Source organism: Acytostelium subglobosum (genome assembly GCF_000787575.1).
Source record: "Acytostelium subglobosum LB1 DNA, scaffold: scaffold40, whole genome shotgun sequence".
NCBI lineage: Eukaryota > Evosea > Eumycetozoa > Acytosteliales > Acytosteliaceae > Acytostelium > Acytostelium subglobosum.
The window spans coordinates 112,669-125,780 of record NW_012236493.1 but is presented as its reverse complement, the minus strand read 5'-3'; the positions used below and the strand labels follow the sequence as shown (position 1 = coordinate 125,780).

The 13,112-nt window shown below is 42.7% G+C and overlaps 5 protein-coding genes across 5 annotated transcripts; 2 read left to right on the top strand and 3 right to left on the bottom strand.

Moving 5' to 3' along the window:
• Positions 1-45: 45 nt before the first annotated feature.
• Positions 46-1,932, bottom strand: SAMD00019534_122850 (hypothetical protein; the record flags this gene model as incomplete). Its single annotated transcript, XM_012892500.1, has 1 exon — positions 46-1,932. A coding segment is annotated over one exon (1,887 nt), but the record flags the coding sequence as incomplete, so codon positions are not given.
• Positions 1,933-2,978: 1,046 nt separating this feature from the next.
• SAMD00019534_122840 (hypothetical protein) lies at positions 2,979-4,124 on the top strand (the record flags this gene model as incomplete). Its single annotated transcript, XM_012892499.1, has 2 exons — positions 2,979-4,017; positions 4,078-4,124. The coding sequence occupies 2 exons, from the start codon at positions 2,979-2,981 to the stop codon at positions 4,122-4,124; spliced, it is 1,086 nt and encodes a 361-aa protein (XP_012747953.1).
• Positions 4,125-4,144: 20 nt separating this feature from the next.
• SAMD00019534_122830 (hypothetical protein) lies at positions 4,145-7,672 on the bottom strand (the record flags this gene model as incomplete). Its single annotated transcript, XM_012892498.1, has 8 exons — positions 4,145-4,327; positions 4,402-4,956; positions 5,381-5,625; positions 5,697-5,941; positions 6,008-6,437; positions 6,496-6,890; positions 6,967-7,210; positions 7,279-7,672. Coding segments are annotated over 8 exons (2,691 nt in total), but the record flags the coding sequence as incomplete, so codon positions are not given.
• A 434-nt stretch (positions 7,673-8,106) lies between these two features.
• Positions 8,107-11,839, bottom strand: SAMD00019534_122820 (hypothetical protein; the record flags this gene model as incomplete). Its single annotated transcript, XM_012892496.1, has 10 exons — positions 8,107-9,587; positions 9,663-9,893; positions 9,968-10,269; positions 10,337-10,540; positions 10,599-10,658; positions 10,755-10,817; positions 10,894-10,968; positions 11,037-11,108; positions 11,178-11,330; positions 11,391-11,839. Coding segments are annotated over 10 exons (3,090 nt in total), but the record flags the coding sequence as incomplete, so codon positions are not given.
• SAMD00019534_122810 (hypothetical protein) lies at positions 11,325-12,491 on the top strand (the record flags this gene model as incomplete). Its single annotated transcript, XM_012892497.1, has 3 exons — positions 11,325-11,397; positions 11,464-12,255; positions 12,373-12,491. The coding sequence occupies 3 exons, from the start codon at positions 11,325-11,327 to the stop codon at positions 12,489-12,491; spliced, it is 984 nt and encodes a 327-aa protein (XP_012747951.1).
• Between the last annotated feature and the right edge of the window lie 621 nt (positions 12,492-13,112).

The window sequence follows — 13,112 nt, the reverse complement described above, 5'->3', positions numbered from 1 at the left end:
ATTTGTATTATTATTTTTATTATAAATGTCAGTATATATCAATCAAACCAGCCAATCATTGTCATGTACCAACGTTGATACTTTCTTCAAGTCGGTGGGATTGAAGAGAGAGGGAAGGTACTTGAAGGTGAACTCTGTGACTGACTCGTACCAGTTCTTGAAAATATACTCCTCTTCTGCTGCTGATCTGTTGAACCAACTGGAGCGCGTCGCGTGCTCCATGTGTATCATGTATGCCTCGGGTAGCACCATGAACCTGAACTCAAGCAGATGAAGATAGTAGATGTGGGACACCTTGTCCCAGCCGTAGCCGGCGAAGCGTTGATCAAACCCGATGGCCGAGCGATGAATTACTCCAAATGGCTCCCAATGTGGGCCATACTTCACGTCGTAAGCTTTGGTCGAGTTCACCCAAACGTCCACCTTTGTTGGGCCTTGAACCTCGGGCGAGACCAACTCCAAGATTGATCTTGCCTCGCCATCCTTGATGTGTTGGACCAGTGATGACTTGTTCATTGGGAAGATATCGGTGTTGTTCATTGCGTATCCATCCATTTCCATTGCTGGCACAACGAAAAAGATGTTGGTTGGATAGTTGGCTTCGTGCAGCTGTTCTCGGATGTGATTGTTCAGATTTGGCGAGACGACAAAGTCCACATCGATTGTGAAGATGTAGTTGGTGCGACTGAACTCGATGGCAACATTGCGCAACTCATTGATCGGATAGAATCGCTCATCCTTCGTCTTGTATGCCAGATGAACATCAGCCTTGTCCATCAACTTTGCAATCTCCCAGTTCTCAAAGATCATCCTGTCCAGCTCCCTGACGTCCTTCTCCTCCTTGATGTAGATGACCACAGACATGGGGCCATCCCATTGACGGCACAACTGCAACAATCTTGGGAATCTCGTGATGTCCAGTTGTGCAGTGATTGTAGTGTCGGTGTGCCTGTCAAAGTGATAGGTCGATCGTTTGTAGAATGGTGTCACAATGCGCTTCTCCCAAGTCAAGTCCCTCATCTTGAACTCCTCGCCAATCTTCTCAGACACCTTTGTAATGTTCTGACCCTCGAATCTCGGCAGGTTCATCGTGACGCTTGGTGTGAGCTTATCATTGACATGTGTGACTGTGAATGATGTGTTGGTGATGAGTGCGACGCCAGTCAGCTCGGTGTATATGTAGCAGGTGACGTAGTTGAGGGGCTTCTTTGAGTACATGACCAATGATGCACGTGAGGTGATTGAGTCCATGTCATTCTGATGCATGTCCAAGAATGTAGTAATGTTATCCTTTACATCAATTGGCACACCGCCATTAAGGTCCGGCAATAAATGATGTCCATTGCCATTGTCATTGAACACAGTGAATACGTTGTTCGTGTCGTTGAGATCTTGGGGTTCGTTCTCACGAGTGTTTATGCGCATCTTTAGGTTGAGACTGCCGTTCAAGTTGAGATTGATGTAGTCGACGTCAAGGCGAAGTTCGTAATAGCCCATTCCATGGAATGATGTGTGACGGCGCAGGTCAACAGGCTGGAACAGCCCATTCCACTGTTGATTGTTACTGTGATAGATTGCCACCACATGTCGCGATGGTTCACTCTCTGGCGAGGGCACAGGGAAGTAACCAAGACGAAAATATCTACCATATTCTCTCCAACCAACTGCATTGAATTCAAAGTTATGATTATAAAGTAAGTTGTTATTATTATTATTATTATTAATATTATTATTATTATTACTATTGACTACATTGGATTGTTGTTGAACATAACAATTATTATTACTATAAATATTATTATATGATATTATATAGAATAAGAATATAATATTTATGAAACAAAGAACAAGAAGTAATCTCTTTATGTTAAAAGGCATGATATTATTATAATTGATTTTTTGATATCCACTAAAATTAAATAGGTTGTTCATAACTTATAAATATAAATGTGATATCACATAAGGTAAGGTTGTATTTTGTACTTATATATATGAGTACGTGTACGTGTATTTGTGTGAGTGTATCTGTGTGTTAATATTACTGTGTTGTTGACACTTAAGTAAATACGAAAGAGAATGAATGACACACACACGAATATGTTGATTTAAGTTAACCATGAAAATATATAAATAAACTAATGTCGACATTTATTGGCACTCATTTTCCCTGATCACGAGAGAAAAAAACAAAATAAACAAATGTCTTGAGTCTGACACCCCCTTAAGATGACATCAACGCATTCTTATTTCCATTCCGGTGATCCGGACAAGTAAAGTTACAACAACACACTTAGATCTCCAAGTCTTGTTTACCCATAAATCGTTAAAATAACCACGTTCATTCTTTCTGACATTATTGTCAAAGTCAACTTCACTCTATTAAAAAACGAAAAGAGATAGAGAGATATGATAGAGAGAGAGAGATTTATATAATGAACTACCTTGAGACAATAAAGACAAACTTATTAGTACTCTCATCAATAGCAGATTGTTTGATACCTTGTAGCAACATCAATAACAACAACAAAACATCATGTCACATATCAAAGATACTAGTTGACAAGTCACATCGATCGTATGTTGTTGTTTGTTTATTTGAATGAATGAATGTGAATGAATGAATGAATGACTGATTATAATAAACGACCTAAAGTGTTGTAGTGACTTCAGATTCATATATTATATTAAAGTATATTGATGTTGATCATCCAGTTGCATCATTCATAAAGAGGTTGTTATTAAGCAGCAGTGGTCAACAACTACAACAACAGAGTATTGCAAAGAGTGATGATCTAACATTGATAGTAATGTTGGCAACAGAGTTGTTAAGACATGCAGTCACACTTGTAAACAAAGGCTTAAACACCAGTTTAATAGTCAATGGATACAAGTCTGGTTTGTTGATGATCAATCAACTAATGGACACTTTACCAAGTCACTCTATCAAGTTGTTGCCCAAAGACGACATAATCACTCCAATGTTCCTAGTAGACAATGGACTCGTTGTTGGCAATGCCATCGACAGTGACCCAACAACAATGACCATTGCAATATGTCAAGCATTGAACATTCTGCGGAAGGATGACTGGTCTACACGTCTGTCCAGCATTACGTTTGTCAAAGGAATGAGAGGTGTTGTGGAGAATGAACAACATCAAGAACGCGTTAGCGTCAAGAGTGGCTTGGTGGCAAAATGTAGGCCAGCGTCAGTGAGGAAGTCAATGCCCAATGATGTCAAGTTGATACTCTTTGGCATCGATATCAATAAGCAACGATCATCACAGTCGTTACAAATGGAGTTAAAGTTCGAGACTGTTGATAATCTGTTGTCATGGGAGCATGAGGAGGAACGAGCAATCAAGAGATGGGTTGACAGCTTGGTTCAGAATGGAGTCAATACTTTGATCACATCTGGCGAGGTGGACAACATAGTGTTGCACTATCTCAATCTCGCCAATATGTTGGTATTCAAACGAATCAACATTGTATCACTTCAACATGTATCAAGGTTATCCAATGCACCCATAATACATAGCGAACAATACTCTATCGATGTGAGCAACACAAAGAATGTTGGAACATTAATATCAATCTTACCATTCAACGATGGATTGGATTGGGATGACAACCAATCTTCACCTTTCTATTATCACTTCTTTGTTGACAACGTTGATCAACGTAGAAGTAGTCTGGCCACTATAGTCATTAATGAGAGTGACTTTGTATTCCAATCGATGAGGAAACAAGGTCAGGATATACTATATGGTCTGGCACAGTTGTTGGACGATGACACCAATCATTTCATCAAGATAGACAACAGTGGCGAGTTGGAAACATTACTATCCAATCATATTCACAAGAAAGCACAACAAGAATCCACTTCCATTATGTTTGCACTTGACAAGTATGCTGAAGCATTGTCCAGTGTACGCCCACCTCAGGTCAACATCCTGAACCATTCACTTCGTAAGAATGTTTACAAGAGTGCAACTGACCTGGCATGTATACTCATTCAAGGTATGTCACTCGCCAGCTTACTCAAACATCATCCATCCATTCTAACTCTCCTTCCCATAGTTCAAAACTTTATCGAATCGCAGACTACGCCACCATCTAGATCATGATGGTTGATCATTCTTTAATTGTTCGTTTGTAGAATAAACCAACTGTTTCTGCACCTGGTGGCCTCCTTACGAACCAATCTCTTCTTATCATCCAGACATGGTACTATTCCATTGATCACCTGATTCCTGAATGGGTATATCTTTGGATAGGCAATGTCCCTTGATATCCTGGTAAGTACTTCAAGACTTGATTTCCTAAAGTTCTGTTGGATATTTGATATCGAGTTAGCAACAACACATTGAATGTGTGAATGTGATCGTGTGGACAAGTACTTACCAATGACTCGCCAGTCGTGGATATCCTGATTAGTGTTGGAATGAGTGAGTCGATGTGCGAGGAGAGTGAAGTTGGCGCCTCCTCCACCAACATGGACAGTGTCTGAAGACTGGAGTTGAGTAGGTCGGCTTGGTTCGACTGAAGTGAGTGCAATACGATTGGTAGCACCTCGGTGAGCTCGCTCAACAACACCTCCTTGGGCACATTCCTCAGCATGTTGGTAATGGCCACCAAGTACTGTGATGATATGGCAACATTGTTTGATTGCTGATACTCTTTGAATGATTCCAACAGTGTTGGGAACATAATGGCAAAGAACTTCTGCTTGTGCAGTATCTTGATCACTGCGCCCGAATGCTGACTGAACAGCTCGTGATCCTCTGCCAGGATGTTGTTGAATGACTTGGCCGCCAGCTGTGAGATCTGTGCGTCCTGTTGTTTGTTGGAGATGAGCTGTGCGAGTGTGTTGCCCAGGGTGATGTTGATCGGATTGCCATTGGTCACAAATGCCTTGGTCAGCCACACAAGTGCATTCATCGCCTGTAGCTTCGATGGCGTCGAGAGTTTCGCTATGAAGTTATTGTTGACGTAGTCCATGTCGACATTGGCATCAACCTGTTTGTTTAGAACGGATGCATAGCAACGAGCACAATGATTTGAGATTGACGAGTCAACGCTGCTGTCGAGCGACACTGCCAACAGACGCTCCTTGAGCAAAAGGTTGGACGATCCAATGTCAAACTTTGCCTGAGAGATGATTGTTGTGAATATGGGAATGAGTGATTGTTGAGAGATTGGTGCGCCTGCATTGAAAGGATGGAAGTCTACATTCAATTGCAGCACACCATTGATGTTTCCATTGAGATACAGGTCAACTATTCTATCGATGGCCTCCTTCTGAGTACTAAAGGTGTTGTGATGACAACGAGTGAGTGAGTGAGTTGATGGATTTAACATGGATGGATGGATATATAACATACTCTTTGGATGTATTCTGAATGATTGCATGTATCATTGAGAGCGAGGGTGTCATTATCTTATTGTTGTGTCCAATGTTTGCGCCTGAGCTGCCAGTAGTGGATGGAAGCAAGACTTGTTCAAATAACTCCTTGATCAAAGGGAACAGGATATCACGGTAGCACAACGTCATTGTTTGCTCATCAATTGATTTGGCGAATGTATGTTCCAAGTTCTCCACGACCAACAGACAGTTCTGGAACTCCTCTGTTGATTGATTGATTGTTAGTATGTTAGTGTCGACACATGATTGTCCGTCCTGCCTCCACTCCACATACCTTCTGAAGTATATTGTTGTTTGATATTGTGATTCAACAGAGTCTTGATCTGAGGGATGACACTCTGAAGGAGTGGCTGATGGGTGCAGAGCATTGAGAAAGCTTCAAGGTAGTGCTTGCTCTCCTTGACACTCTTTGATTGATTGACATTGATCATTTGAAGCAGTGTGGGGATTGCATAGTTGTTCATCTGCTCCACTTGCTCAAGCTTTGTGATTGACATCAGAGCTTCAAGACTCTTCTCTCTAGATGGTAGTATGTTACAAGTTAGTGTAGCACTATGATTGATGTGGGACAAGGATACAACATACCTTTGTTTGTCATCAGAGTCGTTGAGGAATGCAATGAGACTCTTGATGATGTCCTGTCGCTTGTCCTGTGACAGGACGAATGTGGGAGGTGAGCTGTGCTTGAGTTGGGAGATGTAGAGGTTTGCCAAACAGTCTACGGCAAGTGTACGCACTGACAATGATGAGTTGGATAGCAATCCAATCAACAGTTTGTAAAGTCTGTCCTCATACTTCTCAATTGGATTGATCTCATCGCCGCTTGTATGTTGATGTTGATGATGGAGTAGGAATGAGATATTGTTCGCCTTGAATATATCATTGAATAGTGCGACCACTGACAACTGTTCATTCGACTTGTGGATTGGATCATCAGACAGCTGAAGAGCAAGCTCCTGGAAGAAGTCCATCAGCTCTGGCAGTACATGCGACAGTACAATCCTTGATGCCTTGACTATGTTAATGTTGTTAATAACTTTGATGGATTGAATGAATGAATGGAGGGTACGTACCACATGAGCTGATGGTCTGGAAGAGGATGGAAGCACAGCTGACGGCGATCTTTGAGTCTTGAGATGTCTTGATGTGATGCAGACACTCCTTGTCGATCATCTTGAGGAAGGACTCAAGGGTCTCGGGGTCGGACGAGATGTTCCTCGTGAGGTAGAATATAGTCTTCTTGGACTCCTCAATGACAATGGCACTCTTTTGTGTGAGTATCTGTGATCGCAATGTACTCCAAATATCCTCGAGGAATGGTCTGATGGTCACAGGACCATACTTATCGCAACAATATGTCAATGTCTTCAATGATTCAACCTTTGTATCCACAACATTAGAGCATATCTTATCGATTAAGAATGGTATTGAGTGTTCGGCAAAGAATGTTGATGCTGAGAAACAGTTACTATATGTATGGTATGATTGGATCAGTGAGTAAGTGAATGAGCGAGCGAGTGATTGATTGAGCCAATGAAGCTTACAGCAATGCAGTTACAAGAGCTTCCTTGGTGATACCGTTTGGATCACCTGGCTTTGGATTGAATGATATTGGGAAGTAGCATGAGATGATCTCAAACAGTGAGTCTGCGAAGCTCTTGTACTCTGGTATGTACAATATCACCTTTGGTATGAGCATGAATGTGAATATAAGGTTCCTTGGATCCTTCTCATTGTCAATGAACTGAATGAATCCAGACATGAAGTCGCCCTTTAGCTCCTGTACCTCTGATTGATTGATTGATTGATGAGAGTGAGGATGTGTGTGATTGATCGAGTTGATTGATGGGACATACCAGCAAGGTTATGAAGTAACATAAAGTCAATGATCTGAAGTACCATCTTGCGATGTGTTTGGGCTAGAGTGGTCGGATGGACCTCTTGGAAGATTGCGCGTAGTATCTTCTGATTGTTGGGATAGGGCACCTTGTGATTGATCACCAGTCCAAACACACCCTTAACAACCTCTGATGCACAGGCAAAGTCTTTAAGACGATCATAATAGAACATTGATAGGAAATGTACCTGACCCTCATTCAACTTCAACTGAGGTAGCCTACACAACACCTCTGACAACAACAGAGTGCCTCTAGCTCTAGTCAATGTATCTGTACTCTGTAAATGATCTCCAAGATCTTCAACCATCTGTTGTATAGTCAACTTGCCAGAGTTCACATCTATTATGATTGATTGATATGATTGATATGATTGATTAGTTGACTGATTGATGTTAGATCATCGATTATGTTTGATTGAACATACACAACAAGACGAGGTTGAGTGAATCAGTCTTTGTAGCATCATCGCTGTTACTATCTACGTATGAGTCAATGATTGCCTTTGACATGTTGTTATTACTTGTTATTCGTCTTGTTCGTCAAAGTAATAATTGAAATAAAATGAAGATTGTGTCAAAGGCTCAAGATCTTCAAAGATTCATCTTTCGTGAAACTCACATTGAATGAATGAACAAACAGATAAAGATAATTATTGTTATTAACGCTAATAAGGAAGATAGATAATGTCTATTTAATTGACAATGGAGAGAGAGAGATTGAGTAAAGTGAAGTGAAGTGAAGTGAATGATATTGATACATTGAGTGAGGGAGGAGTAGGGTATTCTAAGATCTTACGAATATCTTCCTAAGTGACATCTTGCGAGATGACATACGTCGCGAGGTAAACTTGATTCGGATACCTTCGTGCGTTATGTAGTAGTGGCGCTTGAGGAAGAAGAATCCGGCGATGGCCAAAGAACACAGGACCACCAGAGGCACAACTACGGCCACTGGCACGATCCATGATTTGGAACTCTTATCACGATTGCATGGATTGTTGAGGTTGACCTCTGGGTTGACCAGGACACTAAAGTCCGGGTCGAGTATGCATTCGGCACACTGAGGCAGTGAGACACCGACGTATGTGACGTTGGTACCATCGGCCTGCAGTGTTTGGTTGAGTAGCGTTGTGGCCGAGAATGTTGGACGTCCGTCAGACAGCGAGCGGTTCATGAAGCGACCGTAGAAGGCCACGCCATTCCTCTCGAGCAGCAGGTAGTTGAGGTTGTTGAGCTCGTCCACGCCAAGGTTCTGCGACTCCTCGCCACAAGTGTCGGCGTTGTGCGTCAATGCCGACGAGGTGGCGACGACCACGCGAATGATGTTGGTCGACTTGCGGAACTGCCATCCACTGATCTTGAGCGATCCCTTGACTGTGTAGGCCGAGTGATCACGCGTGATGCCGGCAAAGCTGACAGTCCTTGGAACCTTGTTCACCTCCATCGTGGCGGTGATCGATGCTCCATTAACATTGGAGAGCGCGTACGAGTTGGAGAGGAGGGTGTCAGTGTCCGATGTGGTCAGAGACCAGCCGCCCAGCAACTCCTCATGCACAATCTGCAGTTCAGAGTCGACCTCTTGGATGGCCCTCACAATAAACTCGTACTGAACCTCCTTGTACAAGTATGTTGTGCCAGGTGCTGTGTCATTGTCGTTGCGGTGTGCAGTCTCGGTGGGCAACTTGTAGGCGCACTTGGGGCCGTAGGAGTCAGCGGGGCATTGGCAAATTCCCATCACACAAGTACCAGGGCCACAGCCATCTGGACATTGGAGGCTGCCTGGCGTGATGTGGAAGAGCAGTGGTGTGTCGAATCTATAGCCATCATTTGTGATGTTCAAGTTGACCGTGCCAACAGACTTGGTTGGTGCCAATGTGCATACCAACAAGTCGGATGCCACTGAGACTGTCGGACAATTCACGCCATCCACTGTGATGTTGGTAATGGAACCAGAGCGAGCTGAGAAGTTACCATAGAATGATACCTGGCCACCATCCTGTCCAATCAGTGAGATTGAGCGGACTAGAGGATAACGATGGATGTAGCCGCGAGTGACCGATGTGTCACCAAACACATTGTCCGAGGCAACAATAAGTACATCACCCTCGACCAATGCTGATGAGACCAAACAAACAACAGTCTCATTAGTCTGAACTGAGACGGTACAAGTCAATCCTCCAACCTTGAATGTAGATGTAATAAGGTTGAGTCCCTGGATCGTCACATTGACTCCACTAGGTTGTTGATCAAATGTTACTCCAGTAATGGCTATTAGGTGAATGATTGATTGAGTGAGTAAGTGAGTGGATGAGGGCTATACATGTGGGAGTTCATTCAACTTACTCTTGTAGATGAGTGTGATGTCCTTGGCGATGGTTGTTGCAAAGCTGACAGTTTGAATGATTGTTCCAACTGATGACTGAGCTGGTGCACGGTAGGAGAACAAGGTGTTTGGAACAATGACTGTTAGTTCCTTGGATGCATCACTGCCACCCCAACCCAAGTTCTGTCCTTGTATAGTGACAATGCCTCCATTTGATACAGGGTATCCACTGTACATATTATTGATCAAGGCTAAGGTGTGTAATGTATATATATATTAGTTAGTGATCAATCAATCAATAGATCAATCAATCATATATGCATACCGCAATTTGATCCAGTTGTGTTGGAGATGGTGGGCAACCAATCCTTGGTGTAGGCGTAGTAGCATTTGAAGCAGTCGGCCACATCGGTCAATGGGTTGGACTTGAGGTTGACCTTCCAGTTGGTGCATAGCTCAGGTTGTGTTGTGCCAGCAATATTGTTTGAAGACAAGTCCAACAATTGTAGCTTGGTATATTTGATTGTGGCTGCATTGACATTCAGCTGATCACCAACCAATCGCAAGGTGGTAATATTCTTAATGTCAGTTGGTAGTGATCCAGTGATTGATGTCTGGGTCTCAGCACTATCTATCAGTTAGTATATTCCTTGACCTCCAGGGTTGGACCACATCACATTGATTGATTACTTACTAGTTGATCAAACTTGGTGGATATTGAACAAAGAGCAGTGACGTACGTGCAGCATTGGAATTGAGTGACACGTCAGTGAGATTGGTGCATGCTCTAAGGTCACTGTTCACTATTGGATTAGAGCTGGAAATACTCAAGCTGGTGAGTGACTGGCATGTGAAGCCCAAGTTCACATTAGGCTTGGCAGGTGATCCTTTGAGTGTCCTGTATAAGAAGTTAGAGTCTGGATTATGTTAGATCACGGAGTCGAATGGATACATACAATGACTGCAAGTTATTGAGGTTGACATTCAGTACACGAGCTTGGCTGAAGTACAAAGTCCTATTCATTCATTCATTCATTGATTGATAGATTGGGAATGAAAGGTGTAAGTATTATTGGATGGACTATCCGTGAACGTGCCTTGGTCCAACTTACAATGCCTTCATTTTTGGGAGTGCTTGAGTAGCGAATGTCGCATCCTTGCTGATTATCAATGACCTATAATGAGTAATTCCAACAACAATACATGTATGTTAATAATGTTTGATACTGATCGATCAGGTTGAAGACCTACATCTGAGTCAGAATATTTCCAAGAGCAGATCCAAAGTCAATGTTATTGGTGGCTACAGTGTTACCAGACAGCTCACTATGTTTGATTGATTTATTGATTGATTAGTATGGTAAAGGATCAATGATTGGCAATTAATTACATACAGAGTCTGTAGTTTGGAATGCTTGAACATGGACACTGGCAACTCTCCAGAGATAACATTTCCAGTTAAGTTCCTTTGTTTGATTGATTTATGTTATGTGAACATTGAGTATGAATCTTTCAGCTCAACTATTACAACTTACAATGAGACAAGGTTTGGGAATGCAGTGACCAAGTCAGCTGTGAATGCCAGTGGACTGGATGCAGTGTAAGACAATTTGATTGAGCTCAAACCTGCAGAGTTCAATTGATTCAAAATGAACACTGCATTATTCAAAGGCACTAAGCTAATGTCACTATTGTTGGATAGGTGTCAGGGTTGGGTTGATGACCAGCCATCTAATAGTATAACTTACAGAGTCTGTAAGGTATCCAAGGTGTACGGGGAGGAAACGGTGGTACCCAGGTACTTGCGTTGAACCTTGATAGCGTTAAAGTCCGTTCCAATTACCGTGGATGTTGGTGTGGCTGTTGGCAATGATGTTGTGCTGGTACTTGTTGGCATTGATGTTGTTGTACCAGTGGTGGGCATTGATGTTGTCGATGTAGATGTTGGCACCGATGTGGTTCCTGTTGATGGCATCGAGGTTGTCGAGGTGCCTGTTGTACCAGTTGTTGCCGAGGTAGCTGTTGTTGGCATCGATGTTGTCGAGGTGCCTGTTGTACCAGTTGTTGTCGAGGTACCTGTTGTTGGCATTGATGTTGTGGAAGTACCTGTTGTGCCTGTTGTTGTGGAGGTACCTGTTGTTGGCATCGATGTCGTTGATGTTCCAGAGTCTGTTGTACTTGTCGCAGTCGTTGGCATCGAGGTCGTTGAGGTTGCTGATGTACCAGAAGTAGTTGATGTACCCGAAGTCGTACCAGATGTAGTACCAGATGTAGTCGAGGTACCAGTTGTCGTCGAGGTGCCAGATGTCGTACCAGATGTAGTCGATGTGCCAGATGTTGTTGTTGTGCCAGTGGTGGTGGTGGTGGATGGGTCAGTTGTGGAACTATCTGTCGTTGGGTCGAATGTGGTAGTACCTGTGGTTGGATTAGAGGTCGTGGTCGTGGGATTGGAAGTCGTGGCCGACGTTGGATTTGAGGTTGTAGTCGACGTTGTTGGGTTTGAAGTAGTAGTCGATGTTGGACTGGTTGTTGAGGAACTTGATGTAGTTGGATTTGACGATGTAGTCGATGTTGGACTCGATGATGTTGTTGATGTAGTTGTAGTCGTAGTTGGTAAGCTGGAATCAATTGATCTATATGATAATATTAAATGGATAAAGAGAATAAGAACGACACTAATTCAATCATAGTGGATCAGCTGATATACCTACACTCCAATAATATTACTAGAGCCATCACATGTGATACCTCTTGATCCACACAAGTTATTGTTGTCAAAGCCAACACCGTACAAACTAGCTATCCAGTTGACTGCCGTAACTGATGTTTTGAATATGAATGTGAGTTGATTGATTGATCGATTTAGTGAGCCAACACATCAACTTACCATCCTGGCTGGTATAGGCATTTCCATGTTGTACCAAAGACAACAATGTGATCAACATCACTATCATCGTCCATGATGATGATCCAATTGATATTTTCATCTTGAGCCTGTCCTGTATCCTATGTCTATAATCAAACAATCAATCAATATTTGTTTATGTAATTACAAAATGGTAAACTATGAATGAATGACAGTGCAGTGGTCAAGGACCTGACCATGACCAATGACCTACCGGACAGCCGGTTGGATCAACGGTTTCTGTTCAAACAACTTTATTCAAGGATGACAACACTCACTCCCTCCAATAAGTTGTTTCTGTCCATCTATCTATTAATGGTGATTGAGTGTGTGGCTCACGATGTAGGACGCAAACTTTGACATCAAATAATCAAATAGATGGGGCGAGTCCTGCAAAGGTTGGTAAATGTCGTTTGGAAATTATTTGTGCATGGTAGCTACTTCTGCAGTGTCATCCTTCAGCGGTAATGAGTATCAGACTCGCACCAAACAACAACCCCCCCCCCCCCCCMCTCCACGATCAAACTTACATTCGCCAACCCCCACCCATTCAAGCAGCCCCCTT